This window comes from Triplophysa dalaica, chromosome 18, assembly GCF_015846415.1.
Source record: "Triplophysa dalaica isolate WHDGS20190420 chromosome 18, ASM1584641v1, whole genome shotgun sequence".
In the NCBI taxonomy this organism is placed as follows: domain Eukaryota; kingdom Metazoa; phylum Chordata; class Actinopteri; order Cypriniformes; family Nemacheilidae; genus Triplophysa; species Triplophysa dalaica.
In genome coordinates this window covers 1,285,558-1,305,308 of record NC_079559.1, presented here as the reverse complement: position 1 = coordinate 1,305,308, position 19,751 = coordinate 1,285,558, and the positions used below count along the sequence as shown (strand labels likewise).

At 37.9% G+C, this 19,751-nt stretch overlaps 1 protein-coding gene across 1 annotated transcript; it reads right to left on the bottom strand.

Moving 5' to 3' along the window:
• Window positions 1–14,246: 14,246 nt before the first annotated feature.
• Window positions 14,247–18,597, bottom strand: LOC130407251 (4-galactosyl-N-acetylglucosaminide 3-alpha-L-fucosyltransferase 9-like). Its single transcript, XM_056730011.1, has 3 exons — window positions 18,368–18,597; window positions 15,577–15,666; window positions 14,247–15,425 (listed from the first exon to the last, which is right to left on the bottom strand). The coding sequence occupies exon 3, from the start codon at window positions 15,383–15,385 to the stop codon at window positions 14,267–14,269; it is 1,119 nt and encodes a 372-aa protein (XP_056585989.1). The 5' UTR covers window positions 15,386–15,425; window positions 15,577–15,666; window positions 18,368–18,597; the 3' UTR covers window positions 14,247–14,266.
• Window positions 18,598–19,751: the final 1,154 nt, after the last annotated feature.

Below are 19,751 nucleotides of genomic sequence, written 5' to 3'. Positions count from 1 at the left end.
TCTGTCTGATGGTCTTTTTGGGAAGACCTGTAAGGAGCTCATTACAGTAATCCACCCTGCTGGTGACGAAAGCATGGACTAGTTTCTCTAAATCTTGGCTTGAGACAAAACATCTGATTCTGGCTATAATTCTGAGATGGTAGTACGCTGATTTGCTTATGCTTTGACATGACTGCTGAAACTAAGGTCAGACTCCAAAATGACACCAAGATTTTTTACCTTGCTTTGTGTCTTTAGACCTCTTAAGTCAAGGTATGCGTTTACCTTGTTAGTTTCATCCTTGTGACCAAAAACAATGACTTCAGTTTTGTTTTTATTTAACTGAAGGATGTTTTGACACATCCAGCTGTTAATTTCATCAATGCATTGGCAAAGAGAGTTAATAGGCCTGTAGTCATTGGGTGAGAGGGATAGGTAGATTTGAGTGTCATCTGCATAGCTGTGGTAAGCAATTTGGTAGTTTTTCATTATTTGGCCAAGTGGGAGCATATACAAATTGAAGAGGAGGTTAATTTAAGGAAGTTAATTTACACCCAATGAGGCTGAGGTGCAAAACTGACGATGTGTCGCATTGATGGTAACCAGAGCACCTCACCAAAAGGCATCTTTCACCTAGGATAATGGATGTGATGACAGATTTATGGTTGCCTATGTTCACATAGTAACCTCTCCCTTTACGGTTTTACCCAAACCATTTAAGTACCAACCCAGTGAGCCCTACCCAGTTTTCCAGCCTATGTAGGAGTATGGTGTGATCTACCGTGTCAAATTCAGCACTGAGATCTAGTAAAACCAGACCTGACGGAAACCAGACTGATAATTGTCCAGGTAGCCATTTGAGTTCAAGAATTTGGTCAGCTGATTGAAGACAAGCTTTTCAATAATCTTGCCTATTTTTTATTTAAATAGCTCCGTTTACACATTTAGTAAAGCGGGGTCCCTGCTCCATGCATCTCTCATCTAAGGGGTCGTTGCCCCGAAAAATGTTGAAGACCCCTGTTGTAATAACCAATAATATAGTTTAATATTTTAAAATATATTATTTAAAATATTTTACTCATTTGCTCTTGCGCTTAAGGTTTTTTAATTTATTTATTTTAGCATTTCAACCCTGTATGAACTATCACTTATTGCTCCTAAACTCTATGTAAGTCGCTGTGGATAGCTTTCCTGTAGCTCAGTGGTAAGAGCAATGCGTTAACAACGCAAGGTTGTGGGTTCGATCCCAGGGGATTACAAATACCTATGTAAAATGTATAGGATAAAGCAATGTAAGTCGCTTTGGATAAAAGTGTCTGCCAAATGCCTAAATGGAAATGTAAAAGCGTCTGCTAAATGTAAATGTCTAAATGTAAGCAATGACAGATGTGTCTGTTGAGTGACACAAGACAGTGTTGAGTGAGTGGCAATCTTTTATACATTCTATGTTAGATGACCATTGGCAGTTAATGGTCAAGATTGAGTCTTCCCGGCAGAACTTATGTTGAAGCTTGCAATTCTTTTCCTTCACTCAGAGTGCCGATGTATTGTATTGTCTTATCAAGAGTGTACCAATGTGTTTCGTGTCTTCTCTAGAACCACAACCCACAAGATAGAACTTGAATCCAGCACCTCCCTTCATTATCAGATAGAGCATGTTTGGACTTTCTCTTCCACTTGGCGGTTTGCTCACATTGTGTGTGCCCAACCAGCCTTGTCTGGATTCTTTTTGTTCGCTGCTCTGTGCCAGGGGCACCCTGTCACCTTTTTGTTTCCTATCACGTGTGATTCAACTTTCTGTTAAGACATATCCCTGCATCTGAGTCCTTCTGTTTCATGACAGTGACAATGCGCACACACCCAAGTCTGATAAACCTGCGGTGGGCATCTCTTGGCTGAGGGTATCTTGTGATAAAGGGCCGAAACACCCAATGAGGCTGAGGTGCACAACTGACGATGTGTCGCATTGATGGGAACCAGAGCACCTCACCAAAAGGCATCTTTCACCTAGGATAATGGATGTGATGATGGTGGGATCGGACACACAATTCCTGAGATGTCTCTCTGATAATAGCAAGAAAAAGTAATTATAAATATGCTATGTATTTCTATAATCATTTATCCACCAGACATAGAGGATGCCTTTCCGATGAACCCAGTGAAACATGAGGCCTCCTTTCCTCTATTCATATTCTAGGCGTGGGAAATGTTCTTTTGGGGAATTCAACTTCTGATGACTGCGCCCGAGATCAGCTTTACTGTATCTGTGTTATGTTGTTCTTTAAACAGTGGGTGTTTGGTTTCAGTGTCACAAACTCTTTTATCTTCTTCCCTTTTGTGTGGTGTATGGTAATTAAACATTGCGTGTATGTCGAATGACTTCTCATTGTTATTTGATATGCAGCGCAGCTAAACATTAATTTACAATTTACAGGACATAGAATTTAAAGTATTTCTTACTGTTACCGATTGCCCACTGAAACTGGTGTTTATATTATTATTGACCGCTGCAGTGCTCTGGGGCCCGTTTCAATAAGGAAGTTCAACCAACACTGAGTTAAAATCTGAACCCTGAGTTGATTTACTCAGAGAATCGTTACTCTGAGTTTTCAGTTTCAGAACAGCTGATTTGAGTTAGTTTAATCAACCCTGAGTAGGTTCACTCTAGGTTACGCGCGTTCAGCATGGCGATGAAAAGCCATCATCAATTGAGTGAAGATAGCACGATTCACCATGGCAACGGCACGTGACAAAAAGCGCTCTGTTCATTTCTCGCCAATCAAATTGAAGGAACTGTTACAAGCGTATAGTGAATATGAGCAGATATTTAGAAAAAAGTGCAACACAGCCGCAGCAGCAAAAGAAAGAGAGTTGGCGTGGGAGAAAAGTGCTTCACGTGTTAATGCGCAAGTTTATATTTCAATCACTTTTATATTTATTTTGTTGAAACTGTGAAAATGTAAATTATATTTAACTCTCTTGCTCTCATGTAGGTGAAATCCTTCTGCAATAAAAAGATCTTGGCAGCAGCTGAATATGAAATATACGACGGCGTCGTAAAAAAAAGATTTCGAGAATAAAGTCGAAATGTTACGAGAATAAAGTCGAAATGTTACGAGAATAAAGTCGAAATGTTACGAGAATAAAGTCGAAATGTTACGAGAATAAAGTCGAAATGTTACGAGAATAAAGTCGAAATGTTACGAGAATAAAGTCGAAATGTTACGAGAATAAAGTCGAAATGTCAAAATCTGACATGAACTACGAATTAACTCACTGATTCAGATGACGTACTTAAACATAATTTAAACTCTTAAACTACAACTTTCATGAAAATAAAATACGTATTACGACGAGTTTATTCTCGTAACATTTTGACTTTATTCTCGTAATCTTGAATTTATGTTATTTTTAACGTGGCACTAAAACGCCGTGGTAGAAATACAATAACATCATTCATTCAGGAAAGTTTAAAGAAATAAAATAGTCTTGCTAGTAGGATGACTGATTGGGAAATGTTAAATATACTTCTTAAACTGGCCTTAAAAGTTAAGATAAAACGTCCAAACGGGGCCTCAGAATTCTCTCCCGACATAAATATAATTCTGTGCGAATTAATGCAGCTTCCTCATCTATGGGTTCATGAATAAACGAACATGCTATTTTAAGTTCTGTGTGACTAAATAGAGCGCGATTAGGAACTCTAATCAATAAACATATGACGTATGTCATTTCAACCCGCTCGCGCTTCGAAAAGGGGGCGGAGATTGTAACAAACCCTGCGTTTGCGGAATAAAACCTGCTCCCGACCAGGTTAGGTTCACGGAGTAGGTTACTCTGGTTACTCACCCGGAGTATAAGATACCTCGATTTCTGAAATGGGCTTGACTTACTCCGCGGTCGCGGGTTTGACATTCCTCGCGTTCTGAAACCAAAAACCCTGAGTATTCCGTTTTCTGGGGTTGACTTACTCTGAGTTTGCACTTACCCTGCTTTCTGAAACGGGCCCCTGGTCAAAGAGTAGGAGTTTATCCGTTTATAGCACAAGTGACCATATAACATAGGAGTAAATAAACAACAGAAACACTTAGCACTTAGTTGCCTTAACAACAGTGTTGGGTGTAACTAGTTACTAAGTAATTAGTTACTGTAATTTAATTACTTTTCCCTTGAAAAAGTAAAGTAAGGGATTACTCATATGTTTTCTGTAATTTAATTACAATTAGTTTTGATGTAATTAAACTGCAATAGTGTAATTGACTTCAAAATTCAAAGTCTTACTTTAAAATCTGTTCTTTATTGTATAATTCTCACATTTGTAATACCTTGATCAGTTAATAATATTATTTATTTGAATGAATTCAATAAGCCGTTTCACGTATATTCTTGAATCACTTAACTAATCAAGGTCGATGTAGGATATAGAAAGTAATTAGTAATGAGTAACTAAATACTTTTTGGACAGAGTAATTGGGACAGTAATCTAATTACACTATTGAATATGTAATGAGTAACTAGTAATTAATTACTTTTTCAGAGTAATTTACCCAACACTGCTTAACAAATGCACACTCAATAATTAACAAGATATATGTTGATAGTATAGAGGGTGTGCAGTGTCGCTACTTTCCCAGGTGAACATGTCCGCAAACCCCAACTACCACAACCCAATCCCGTTAAATCTCATTATTGTGACTACATCAGTAACTGTTCAAAATAAAGTGGATACATTGTAAAGTCAGTTTTTTCCAAATCAAATAAAAGTAGTTTTTAAGGTTTATATTAAAGGTTCATTATACAGCCTATGAGCAATGTCATTGATTACATGTAAAATACACTTGTAAAAAAAAAACTCATACATGGTAAAATAACGTTTACAAACATATCAACAAATCTAAGAGAGATAGCCATGATGAATATATATTTTAAATATCTTAGTATAAAAATACTTACATAGAGTAACCTATATCTAAACTTATCTTCATATCTAATAGTGTATGTCGTTTTATAAACTAATAAATTCAATTACAAAATATGAATGTTTTTTTAATTTAGTACTTTACACACCTTAGCAGAATTAAGTCATTTGAGCAAAAAACCCTGATTTGATCGTTTCACGGTCAGAAACTTCTTAACCGTTTCCATGATTACTCATCAAATCTTTGAACCATTGGCAATGTCTTCATATTGTTCCTCTGAGCGAGTGTTTACTCTTAACATATTCAATATAATACATAAAGCCTTAAATTAGTTTAATAATAACCAATTTTGGTGGTGTAGTGGTGTGGTGCATGGTCGGGTCTGTCGACCGGAAAGGGGGTTGTCATGCAAACGTGTCTTTTGGATTCGTGTTACGTGCATTCGCATTTATAAAACGTCCGTCTGAAAGACCCAAGTTCGTTCCGTCCTCGTACGTTAGAGGCCCACCGGGACAACGCCTTGAACACCAGATGGCCAGTTATTATGATATAGTTTTAAATAAAGTTTGTATTTGAACCCAACAGTTTCTTTTTGTCTCTTTTCCAACAAAGCACATTAATGTTACATAACTGGTTTCATTCCAAACTGCCGCTTTTAACCCCGGGTAAACAAACGTTTCACACTTGTAATTATTCCCACATTTTACTGCGGGGTTAAGAAACCGTGCTCTGAAGGAGGGTTAGCACCGTCTATTGCAGAGTTAACCCTGCATTTCAGTGACAAATGTAAGCAGTTTGAAAAGCAATCCTTTATGGGTTTTTTATTCGAGTAATTAACGTCTTATAGTAGGCTTTAAACACCCAAAAAGGATTTGCGAGGCATCATTTTCCCCCGGATGCGAAACGACCATGCACTATTTTTATTCAGTCAGTTTGATGCTGCAGTATTTATCCAATCATGACTGTTGACACCGCAAATTTCTAAAAAAGAATGTTAACCTAAGGTCTAGTAATGCACAGTGTGAAAAATCAGGTTATGGGTTAATTCTCAACTCTTGGTAAATTATAAACAGTGTGAAATGTGAAACAGATAAGCCAGGATTCTGTTTACCTAGGCTTTAGAATAAACAGTGGTTAAAGATTTCAAGAGTGACAAGCTATTAATCTGTTACTTCTGCAGCAACAGCAACACAAAGATTTAGTCTGTCAATCTGTTTTCGATTAATTTATTCATTTGAAATTACTAGATCAATATGACCTGAAGTACAACCCCAATTCATTTGACAAACATAACCATTGTATCTATTTTATGTATATAAACATAAACATACATTTTTCTTATTAACGTAAATATATACATTTTGAGCCATGTTATCTGAAACGATTACATGCTGAAAAACATAAACTCTTAAAAAAAAGATTTTTTAATGTCATTTTTAAAGGAATTTCGAGACCGCCTGGACACCCAAACATCCTAACAGCAACTCCTACAATCCATAAATCAAGTTCAGTACATCCCAAGCTTACGCATTTGCATTGAAAAGCCCCAACATGCATACTGATGCTATGATCTCACCTACAGATTGAGTGCGCTGTCCGTGATCCAGCTGGGCAGTGTCCTTCTGAACTCAGGAGATTCGGTCATTTTGACTAGATCGGTGGATTTATTCAGGTTCAGATAATAAGTATATTTGTAATAATTTCACACAGAGACTTGTTAAAACAGGTTTATTGCATCACCATAGAGAATGGCTTCACTCTTATAAAAATCACAAAGAAGTAATCATAAAAACATAACAACGATAAGTCTTCACAACAAGGTTCGGCCTTGAAAAAAGTCCAGAGTTTCTTTTTATAGTGCCCCAGACGTACAAAGGGGCTATGTCACAGGATGCAGACTTCCTTATTTGATCTCTCACAAGACACGCTCATCCAAACCTATGCTATAGCCTCATCGTTTTCCTGCCTAAGTAAATATAAGTCACTAAATGCGCACACATGTTGTAACCTCAGTGGAGATAAAAGTGTCTGTTAAATGACTAATGACTCAGGTGTTATCTCGCAGTGCAGTTGACACCAGCGCCTCCTTAGCACTAAAACATAGCTTTATTAGAAGAGTTAATACCTCTGACCTATTTTGCAATGAAAAGCACAACCACTTGAACTTTCTGCCTGTCTTTCAAAATGACTCTCTTAAGTATTGGACTCTTCACCTGTCATTCAGAACGACTCTCATAAATTGTATACAACCTTCTGGAACTTAATATATGTTGCAAAAGCGTGGTTACAAGAAATAGTTCATATCGACAGCCAGCGCTGAGTCTTCGATCAATGACAAAGACTTAACCTTGGTAGTGGTTATTTCTAAACTAGACCAAAGGAGGCAGACTACTAAAATTCCTCTTACAAGCCTCATTAACTTTAAATGATCTGTTCTTACTAACGAATCAACCTTATCATTTGTGTGACTTTAGAAATCGTTTGATCCGTTGATGGTTGCGGCCTTGGCTCGGCGCTTGGTCTTCCTCTCTTCCTTGATCCTGATTTTCTCTTGTTTTCTTCCTGCAGACCTTGGACAATTAAATCATGCATGTCATACTTGATGGGTTCAGGGTGAAAGGACATGTCATCTTATTGGTTCAAATAGGTGCATTATGCACAACACCATAGAAGAACCTTTTTTGTCTAAATGTTTCCACAAAGAACCTTTAACATCCAAAGAAAATTCATATTTCAAAAAAAATTCTTTGGGGCGAATAAAGATTCTTCAGATTATGAAAAGGTAATGAAGAAATGGCAAAATGCTTAAATGGTTCTTTGTGAAACCAAAAATGGTTCTTCTATGGCATCGCTGTGAAGAACTTTTCAAGCACCTTTATTTTTAAGAGTGTAGTTACAGATGTGCGTATTAACGGTCAACATTTAAAATTCACATTACAAATTTCAAATTTCTCTGCAGTTACTTATTTGATACTATACACATAAAAAAAACTTTAACTCACTTGGTATGACATCAACGTTGTAAAAATATACCTGGAATTATGCGGCTGGCAACATCTGAGGTAAAAACATGCACGTCACTGTAAGGGTGGTTCTGCTATAGTGGTTCAGGCTTTAAGGATGCAGAAATGACTAAAGAAACGTTAACAGTAAGATGAGAGTATAAAAATGTCTATTTCTTGTCAATTTCCACCCTTCTGCAATTTATACCAATGACGGAAATAAGTGCAGTGATTATAGCTATATATGTGGGAGAGCTTTGCTATAACATGACTATATTGTATTGCAATACATCCATCCATCCATTTTCTACCGCTTATCCGGGGCCGGGTCGCGGGGGCAGCGGTCTAGGCAGGGATGCCCAGACTTCCCTCTCCCTAGGCACTTCCTCCAGCTCTTACGGGGGGACACCGAGGCGTTCCCATGCCAGCCGGTAGACATAGTCCCTCCAGCGTGTCCTAGGTCTTCCCAGGGGTCTCCTCCCAGTGGGACATGCCCGGAACACCTTCCCAGGAAGACGTCCAGGGGGCATCCGAAAAAGATGCCCGAACCACCTCAGCTGACCCCTCTCGATGTGGAGGAGCAGCGGATCTACTCTGAGCTCCTCCCAAGTGACCGAGCTTCTCACCCTATCTCTAAGGGATCACCCAGCCACCCTGCGGAGAAAGCTCATTTCGGCCTCCTGTATCCGGGATCTTGTCCTTTCGGTCATGACCCACAGCGCATGACCATAGGTGAGAGTAGGAATGTAGATTGACCGGTAAATCTAGAACTTCGCCTTGCGGCTCAGCTCCTTCTTCACCACGAAAGACCGGTACAACGACCGCATTACTGCAGAAGCTGCACCTATCCGTCTGTCAATCTCCTGTTCCATCCTTCCCTCACTCGTGAACAAGACCCCCAGATACTTGAACTCCTCCACTTGAGGCAGGAACTCTCCACCTACCTGAAGTGGGCAAGCCACCCTTTTCCGACTGAGAACCATGGTCTCAGATTTGGAGGTGCTGATTCTCATCCCATTGCATTACAGAGCGTTTAAATATTAACATTAAACCAACACTAGTCTGCAGATTTGTGAATGAAAGTATTTAATAACAGACTTAAATTGATGTTACATATGCATACATATGTCATGTATCACTGAAGATTGCAGTGGTCAGATTAAAGTGGTCTTCCACATTAAGTCCCAACTAAATACATTAGAACATGGTCAAGGTTGGACTAAAAGAAAACTTTAGAAGCTCTTACATTGTTTTTTTGGAATCAACCAAACATGTTGCATTAAAAACATAACAAATGTTTGTACACCCTTGTCACAGTGAGGATCTGTGACTAGAGACTTTTATTTTGGAGAAGAATCTTATTATGACACTGGTCTGAGAAAATGCATACATAGACACATTTTTCACACTAACATCCTGACACACTATCTGTTTTGCGCATAGTTTAACATCAGTCAACGCAGATATAGGTGTGTCACTGATTGTGTGTTGTTTCGTGTTGTACCTGTCTTCACATGCCTTCTTTTCATGTCCTTAGTTATTCATTTCTCTTTGTTGATTAACCATCTTATATGTTTATTGATTTCAATTAACCACTTACATGATAATTAATTGTCATTCTTACGTACAGGAACATTTTACCTCACCAAATAGACAAAACCCGGTCACAGTAACTGCCACCATTTTGAATGCTTCTTTCCCGCCAATAGTAGGCACAGTTAATTGTTGTCATGTGTGAGGGGGAGATTGGAGTTCTGTTTGATTCTTTGTTAAACGTTGTTCAACATTAATAATTAATTGAGTTGTTTTGTTTTCAATTTTTATATTATTCTAATTGTTTATCTCTTTGTTACTGTTAAATCTATTTTGATTTTGTGTTCTTTAGATTTCTTTATTATCTTTAATTACCAAATGGTTTGAATCAAGTAGGAGGGGCTTAGCCTTTTTAAGAAGGCGCCTCAGTGTGGTTAAAGGCTTGTACAGTAAGTGGTTGGTGTCATGGTTTTACCTCTCCTTGTCAGGTATTTCTTGGTTTAAAGGTGGAATCATACAGAATCCTTTGTTTCATGTGGGGAGAGATGTTTTTGACCTTGTGGCCTTCCATACTCTCCCCGAGTCGCGTCATCGTTCCTACCCTCCTGTTTCCTAGTTTGTGTTAATTGGCTTCTCCTTGGTGTTTGATCTGTGTCACCTGGTCCCTATTTAATTATCCTGTGTTTGTCTCCCTATAAAACATCCTCTTGTTTCATTGTCCTGTGCTGGTTTGTTGTATGTAGCTCTGCGTATCATACCTTGCTCTGCGTTTCATACCTTGCTCTGCGTTTCATACCTTGCTCTGCGTTTCATACCTTGCTCTGCGTTTCATACCTTGCTCTGCGTTTCATACCTTGCTCTGCGTTTCATACCTTGCTCTGCGTTTCATACCTTGCTCTGCGTTTCATACCTTGCTCTGCGTTTCATACCTTGCTCTGCGTTTCATACCTTGCTCTGCGTTTCATACCTTGCTCTGCGTTTCATACCTTGCTCTGCGTTTCATACCTTGCTCTGTGTGTGTAACCTGTGGCTTTTTGTTGTGTACCTTGTCTCCCAAGTTCCTGTTTCACCGTGTCTCGTAAGTCTAGTTTAGAGTTTGCATAAAGTGTTTTATTTCTTAATCTAGTCAGTCCGTGTTCTTGTTTTGTCATTCAGTTTTCCAGTCTTGTTTTCCCCCTTGTGTTTTTTTTTGCCTTTTTGTTGTAGTGTTCTTTGTTAATAATAAATCTGTGTTACCCCTACATACCATCTTGTCTTGTGCTTGCCTGTACTTGGGTTCTACTGGTCTAAATCATGACAGTTGGGAGTTATTGCTCTGTTTTTGGGCCAATTTATTGGTATAGCCAAATTATGTTTGCAGATAACTTTGAACAGTTTATTTTATTTATTTTGTTTGTTTAGTTTTTTTTTCTTTTTGGATTTTCACTGTAAATACCAGTTATAACTATTAGATTAAACACTGAACTTTTGACCTCATCAGCACGTCACCCCTGTATCTGTTACAACCCTCCTTTGTCAATAGGAGCAAGAGCAACAATGAGTGTTTTTAATGTAATGACAAAATGTAATGAAATGGCAGAAAACATGATTTCAAAACTATCTTAAATAAAGTGCAATTACATAACAATACAATATTTGTGCATATATTAGTACATTTAGTAAAGTACATATACAGCGTTTCAACTTTAAGAGACAGTTTTCAAAAGAAATCTCGAAAGAAAATCGTAACATATACTTATCACTACAGGTTCTGGAATAGTAATGAATAATTTTGTAGTGAGGCAAATAGTGTTTTCTATGGGGCTTAATTTAACTGAGGCTATGTGTGAATGCAACTATGCTCCAAACAAAGGTGAGGATGTTAAAACTGATGTTAATTTGGTCCTGTTGTTGTTAAATTTCTCAAAGTATTTGGTTGAGGAGCATTGGAATAGTGCTACTGGATTCTGTTTTGATGAAAACATTTCATTAATGCAAATGTATAACACATTGAATCCACGTGGCAAGAACGACGTCTTGTGGTGCCATTCCAAAAATGTAAATAATCACTTTCATAAACCATCTCTTGATCGGTTCCACATTTGTGGAATGATCTGACTGTAGCTACAAGATCTGAAGATTCTGTCGCCATCTTTAAGAATCGGCTGAAAACACATCTCTTCCGTCAGAACCTGACTGATCATTTCTGATTTCAATATCTTTTCTACAATGCCTAAAAAAATTCAAAAAAATGCATGCGTAAACTTAGATAAAATATAGCCTACTTAGCTCTGTACACTGTTGTAGGCTTTGTGACATGTTTATATTGCACTTTTGATTTTTGTTGTCCTAATGTTGACCCAATTGCTGCTATTGTTTACCCAACTTGTAAACTGCTTTGGATAAAAGTGTCTGCTTAATAAGTAAAAGTAAATTAATTTTGTAACTATCTAATATGTATTATTTAGTGTAGGATACTAGTTCCCCGCACAAATTAACATTAGAACGTTAGGGATGTTGACTATGGTCTATCTTAGAAAGCCCTTTTTAGATTACGACCCGCGAAAAACTGAGCAAATAAACAGAGTTAACGTATACATTTTGGAAATTATAGTTTTCCTACCTGTAGGTATACAGGAACAATATGTTAAGCTTGGGTAATAAAGGGGTAACAACCAGATATACAACCCGCAAAGAATTGTGTAGGTAAACCTCAATTTACAGTGTAACTTTTGGTAAGTAGAGTGTACCTAGGTATAAGGAAACAATATTTTAAATTTGGTTAAAGGGTAAAGAGTGAGGAAATAAAATAAAATATATATATTTATACTGTAGCCTATGTATTTTAAAACTAAGGGGTAACTTTTTTAATGAGGGATGCACGATATTATCGGCCGATAATGGCTTATAAATTAATTTTCGGCATAGGCCCGATACAGAAAATAACGCCAATATGCCCCGCCGATTGGAAGCTGTGTTGTTCAATATGCGTTTGCGCCAGTTTGCGTGTTTGTGCTACAGCGAGTATGTCTGATAATATATATATAACCTATATCCTATTATAACTATATTTTTAAATGTAGAAAATATAGAAAAATCCTTAAAAACTGAATTTAAAATTATGCGGAATGGGATAATGCAAAAAGAAAACATTCAAAACAAAATGAACAAAATAAAACGCAACGTATAGTGAGTATATTGACAGTCTGTGTTATATAATAATATAGTTTTTTTTGTTTTACATGTTCTTGATAAGAAAAACAAGCATATATCTATTTTACTCTGCTGAAAGTCTGTTCAACATGCCGACAGTTAACAAGCTGACAGCGGAGAAACAGCGCTGATCTTCTCTAACTCCCGGTAACAAAACCCAGATCTGACAAGAATATCTGGAGTTATTGTTTATAATGTTGATAATTAATGAAGTAAACGGGCTTGATACTTCCAAGGTAACTGTTAAGATCCAAAAAAAAATACCCCGCAACAAAGACGGAGCAATTATATTGCTATAGATATTTCCTTGTCAGCACCACATTCATATATTGTTTTCTTTGTCGTTCACGGCAAGTGTCTTACATGTTTAGCTTTGCATTGCATTTGGATTCATAATAAAGATAGGCCTTTTTATTTCAACTAAGGTAAGGAATCACGGCGCATTTTAAAATAAACAATCCTTGCAAATTTATTTACAGGCTGTTACTTGAAGGCGATGACCCTATTTGAACTTCTAGAAGGAAATCTCAGGCTTTTAGATATAAACTTAAAATAATGAAACTAGATTAAATTAGTTTGCAATCTGAGTGAAAAAGACAGGTCACAACAAAGCCATGACACAAACTGAGGACAGAGACGAAAAACCCATTGGTGCTAGACCCGAGACCCGAGGGTCATGGATTGGGCTAAATTGTCTTTAAAACACATTAACACTCATTTGGAGTCTTAATTAAATTCATTGTTTAATACACTCTTAATTAAACTCTTAATTGAATTATTAATTTAGTTCTTTATTAATTTAATTCCGCTTGGACCAGCGAATTTAAGAAGGGCTCTGCACAATATTTTTTGTGGGCTTTTGTATAGATACATTTATTGGGTTTATGTCATTATATATTATGCAATGCTACATTATTTCCATCAAACCCCAAGACTTCAGAAACATTTAAGTGCTCTATTTATTCACAGGACTGCATTCTTTTCCATTTTTAATGTTAAAGATGGGGTGACATGCTATTTCACGCATTTTGACTATACGTGGAATAGCACGCCAATGGCAAGGCGAAAGAAATAGCCTGCCCACGCGCCAACCGACGAGCGATAGGAAGAATTATCAAGATTGGCAACGCTGTGTCAAGATTGGCTGCGCTGTGGGCCTTTGTGTGTTACCCCATCATTGACTTCAGTTATTTGGTAACAGACTGATTGAAAAGACTATTATACAGAACCGCTGGTCATTTTTACAACTGTTTTATTTATTATAATTCAATAAAGCATTGTCTTTTATTATTCCTTTATAAGTTTCTTAAAAAGTCTTCATGCATTTATTCACAACAATGTTTCATAAATTCATTTAACATTATAAACATTGAACTGTAAAAAAAGGGTTTAAAACAACATTATCATATTCTGTTGTTCTGATGTAGATAGACTACGTCAAAGTGATATGATATAAAATGTCCATCTATTATTTGGAAGGCAGTGGGGGTCCATATCAATAATTTTTCAGGGAACCTAGAATTCATTATCTTCGGCCCCGATTGTTTGTACAATGTCTGAATTACGGACCAAAAGTTTTCACCTACCACTACTCTCACACTGTGGTGGTGTAACAATAAAGTTGACATCACAAAGCATACTTTAGTTAAAAAACCATTCATAGATATCATGAGCTTCTTGATATTCCTTGTGTCTCGCTACATGATCGCAGGCCGTGCAAATGGCCAGAACAAACTCTTGATTCTGTACTATTAAATGAGGTCTTGCTGAGCAATGTCTCCTCCAGTTAAAGTACCTGCGATACGCATCTTCATCTCTGTCCAGCTGCGTCAGATATTCTGCCAGTGACTTTGCGTCTGGGAAGTCGTCCACGTGAATGAAGGCATCATGCGGTGCAAACCTCTCATAGTTCTTTCTGGGAGGTCCCAGCACCACAGGTACAGTACCTGCTGACAGAGGTCCATTGAACTTTTCTGTGATGTAGTCCTTGTGGATGGAATTCTCAAAAGACAGATAAAATTTGCAGCTGGCTATGGTGGGATAATAGTCTTTTTCAGCTAGTCTTCCAGCATAAGCGCTTCCAAACATGTGTATATTGACATGCTTTTTAAGTTCATTGTAGTAAGCGTTCCTCCTGCCGACACCTGTATGGGCAGCATTATTACTTACGATCCAACAGACCAGTTTGTCCTTTTTGGGAATTTTAAAATCCTCATTTGGAGTTTTGTTGCCTGTCAGTCTCAACCGCACAGGAATGTCAGCGTCCTCTCTATAACTGAGAGTCAGATTAAAGAGGTTTTCAATCCCTGGAATTTTCTGCGTGTTTGTTGGCGATTCTACATTAAGCCAGATCCACTTTTGGAACGAGGGACGAGGAGATGGTGGAAGGGTGGACAGGTCCCAACTAATAGCCTTGTGAAAAACAAGGACTGCGTCTGAACTGCTGTAGAGAGCTCTATCGTCCGTCAGGTGACAGCCATCAATATTGTAAATGGTTTTACAGTCGCTCAGATCAAATCTGTAATTTTGAGGCCAGACCCATAACAAAAGTACAGGTTTCTCCACTGTTTCTTCAGCAATTGAGTTGTTCTTCTCTTCATGTTGTCCATCTGAGAGTTGTTTAAATTGAGGAAGTTGAGGTGGACAGTTGGTCAGAAATGAAGTCCAGAAATACAAGAGAGTCAGAGAGACGAGACCGGCAATAGCCACTATACCAGTCAGATGGCCAAATAGAGTTCTAGTTGAACTTGTGCTTGACATTCTTGGATTTAAACAGGTCGATTTGAAGAAGGCTTTGGATCTGTATTTCAAAGAATAAAAAATAACTGATAAGAAATGCATGTGGGGTGAAAGTTGCCACAGTCAAATAGGCTTCAGTAGTTTTTAAATGTTTTAATTCATACGCAATAAGATAAGAATCTGGTAGTTATGTAGTTAATGTAACTTCTCACCTCTCTTAAAAGCTCTAAAGGAGGAGTGAAACTGAAGTATCCAGCTCTGTGTAGCGTGTAAAGCCAGCATGTGTCGCTTTCAGGATGTGGCTAGATGTATAGAGACAGAAGAATATAGGTACAAAACATGCTTTAAAATTGACTTCTGCTTTAGATTTGTATTCTAAACCCCTGGAGGTCTTCCCATCACCCATGTATGCTTCAGAACAATCACTGTTCACCGCTCAGTGATGTCATCACAATATCTCTCAACTTCAATGTACACAAAAGGTGCAAGTAATAACTGTATACATTTCAAGAATTTTAATGAAAGTTTGACAAGTGTGTTTGTAATATGGATTGTTACATACAGATCCACAGAAGTGTCTGCAACTTATTTATTATCTTATCCTTAAAAGTCAGGAATAAGAGCCAGTTTTAACTTGAATTCAGGTTTATGTTTGTCATAGGTGTGTCTGATTATAAAATTAAAATGCTAGTAAAATTTGTACATTTTGTTTTGTATAAAACTTAACGGTGTGACTCGTCCCGAACGGTCGTGTTAATGATATGATTCATCTTCAATTTACTGTTTGACGACAAAATCATGACATGATATATATACATGGCAACTTTACATCACCATTCTGCATTCTTGAGTACTAAAGATTGTTTTCTCCATTACGATACATTCTTAGCCTTCATATATATGTTGTGTAGAGATGAAAACGTAGCATTGAAGCAGAACAATCAATGAATATTTGTTACACTATACAAAGTTTTCCATTCTGCATTTGAATTGGTTACGGCAACGGTTTCAAGGAAGGAACCGTGTGCATGGAAGTCTAGAACAATCATAATTGGAGTATTTTTAATTGTATTTTCGGAACAAAAGCGAATGCTCATCCAGACCTGCCCATAACGTCTCGTGAACCCACACCCCCACATATCTAAGTCAGTTGGTGGTCTGATTTGACTAAGACCGCCCAAATGTATATGCAAGTAGGGTGGGTGTACCTGTCAGTACAATTGAAGAGGAACCTGATGTTCCAAATATGGTAAGAGGCGTAACATTTCCGTCACACGCTTGCAGTATTCCACCAATCACTACATACTTTTTAACTGGCCAATCAGAGCACACCTTGCGTTTCAGAGCGATGATACACAGGTATTTCCTTTCATTGCCCGTCTAAGCATATATTCAATTGTATTGTTCAATTGTGTCTGTGGCTTAGCCGTCGCGGAACGGCTCTCCTGTTTTTGCCAAGTGGCTGATATCCTCAGGACAACATCATGTTGACACCGGGACAACAACATTTAAATCAAACAATCAGATTTCCGGAATACATTTACAGTTTATTTTAAATTGAATCGTCCAACCGGGATTAGATTCATCTAGACCAGTGGTCACCAACCCTGCTCCTTGAGATCGACCGTCCTGAAGATTTCAGCTCTAACCCCAATCAAACACACCTGAACTATCTAATCAAGGTGTTCAGGTTTGCTTGATAATTACAGACAGGTGTGCTGAGGGAGGGTTGGAGCTACAGTCTGCAGGACGTTCGATCTCTAGGAGCAGGGTTGGTGACCAATGATCTAGAAGACCATTGTTTTTCACTTATTATTTTCCTCTGATTTTAGAGGTAAGTTATGATCAGGGTAGAGGGTTTGGTGTGGGTTTAGGTCGCCTTATTTATAAAAATGTTGTCCTTAGGTCAACAAAATATGTCAACCACTTGGCGAAATCAGGTCTAGCGGCCCGGAACAGGTGTTACGAGATTTTTGACATGAATATGTATGAGCTTCCCCGTATGCGGGTGGAACTGAAAAGGTCAGGCTTTTCAGTTTCTGCATTTCTAACGGTTTATTACAAAAAGATAAGCACAGACGTTTTAACTGCAATTGTTTTGAGCAACCTTTTATAGTACGCATGCGTTACCAGACAAAATGATTTAGTTGCACTTGCATTATTTTGGGAGTAATATTACTATTCAGAAGGACAAACAAATGAAACTGACACGAGCTTACACGAAACAGCTATAAACATTCAGTTAGAAGGCAAAATGCACAGACTAATCATTAGAAACTAGAAAGGGTAAATGTTTTAGTTAACACTATGGTTTTAGGCGTATCTTTGTTTGTTAAAACGAATTACCTTCTCGAAATAATTCATTGGACGTGCTGCGTGCAGAAACTAAAGTCTGAGATTTTAAATTTCACACACATGCTCAGGAAGCTCATGAATGTCCATACTAGCTCCGCCCAGTGAAACTGAAAATCTCGGAAAACAAAGATCTCTTAACACCGGTGCCACTACAACGGTAGCTGGCACTCCTAAAAATAATTAATTTTTATAGTCCTGATAAAAAAATCTTGAAATTAGGCTATTGTTGTTTACTTACTATATTTGTTTATTTAAAATGTAATTTTTAATTATTTTCGTTAAAAATCTGCCAACCAATCCGCAAATAGCCGCTGACTACGGCATTGTGTGAGACCTTTGCCGCGCATTCTAAACAAATAGAGAATCTTTGAATAAACATTGCTAGCTAGTAATAACAACACCGTAACATGTTTTATATTGAAATTTAAGCGGAAAAACAGCAACAACTTGATTGTTTTTTATAAAGTAGACTATACGTTCTTCATAGAGTATTTGTTAAGGGCTTCATTTTCGCCTGAGGAAACCGAGATAAACGCAACGAAAACTTACAGTAAACCGATTACTCCCCCGTGACGTTTTGTAAACTGTATTTATGACAAAGAATTGCACAGATGCAGATATTATAAAAATCTACGGAAAAACACACACCTGGTGTTGTCCTATGATCCTCGCTCTGCGTCGCCGCGGTCGGCGGATTGAAGAATCGCTGAAAGACGGGGAGCAGAAAGTCTGGAGCCGTTTTATATGGAATTTCAAGTCCCAGGGCCGGCTGCACTAGCTGGACGTACACCCAGTCGTGAATCTAGTAGTACAGTGTCGAATTTATACCTGTTGCACCACCAAGGGGTCTGAGACAATAGGCTTTATGCTGGTTAGACTTGATGCGGCGCTGCAAGCTCCGATAGGCGGATAACATCAAGTACCGCGAGAGCGATTCGAAAACCATAAAAAAAGTTTGGTTTCGAATCGCTCTCGTGGTATTTTGATGTCATGCACCTGTCGGGTCTAGTGGCGCTACATCAAGTCGAACTAACCTTAAATATAGCGCCTAGTCAGAGGTAGGCGTAGCCTCAGTGAAAATTCTTGACGTTTATCCGCGGAGAAAAAAAAATACAGTATAAATTGTAGATAATGTCGCGTATAATACAGACTGAATGCGCCGCGCGGAATCCGCGCCTGCGTTATCTACAGAAAAAACGTATTTTAAAGTGTATTTTAGCGCTCTTCAGTGACAAGCGAACATACACCGCACAAGCGAGATTTGTGAGCAGTCGTGGAAGAAATGGACGAAAGCACGAACGATCAGACATGTGAGATCTCTAAAAAATAAGCGGATGAGAAACGCAATTTATGCGTCAAATACCTGAGACAGCGAGAACGAAGAACGAATGAAAGGATAGTGCTCTTGTTAAGTTTTATTTGAATTTATATTTAGCTACATTACATGAATAGAACCAAATCTGCTGTCCAGCTGCATTTCAGGCAGACATACATCATTTTAAGGGGCGCTATTTAGGTTAAAATATAATAGAATGTAAAATAGGATGATGGAGATAAGTAGGCTAATGGAGTAAGAAATTAAGAATACGATGCAGTTAAAGTTTTTATATTGGACGAGTTAAAACAAAAAATTCTAAAGAAACTAACTAAAATATATCTTTAAATAAAACATCTCATTACGTACACCTTAAACAAACGCATCCGACCATAATTGCTTCGTTCCGTCCGGACCGCGAGACAGCCTCATAAACCATAAAACTTTGGACTATTTTGGTTGTTTAAATTGAGCCTCGCGTCTACACATTACATTGTTTTTGACAATTGAGAGCCACCAAATGACGAATATGAAAAAAGGATTCAGTGTTTTGAACGAATCGGTTGAGTCAAAGATTCAATGACCCATGCACAAACATCAGTCTCATTCTTGATGAATCGGCCGTTTGAACGAATCGTTTGAATGAACGAGTCAAAGACTCGATTAATAAAACAGCTTATCGCCTGCATTTGCGCTCACTATCCACAAACCAATCAA

Bases quoted from the DNA above. Each gene is read 5' to 3' on its own strand.
- LOC130407251 (XM_056730011.1), bottom strand. From the start codon at position 15,385: ATGTCAAGCACAAGTTCAACTAGAACTCTATTTGGCCATCTGACTGGT.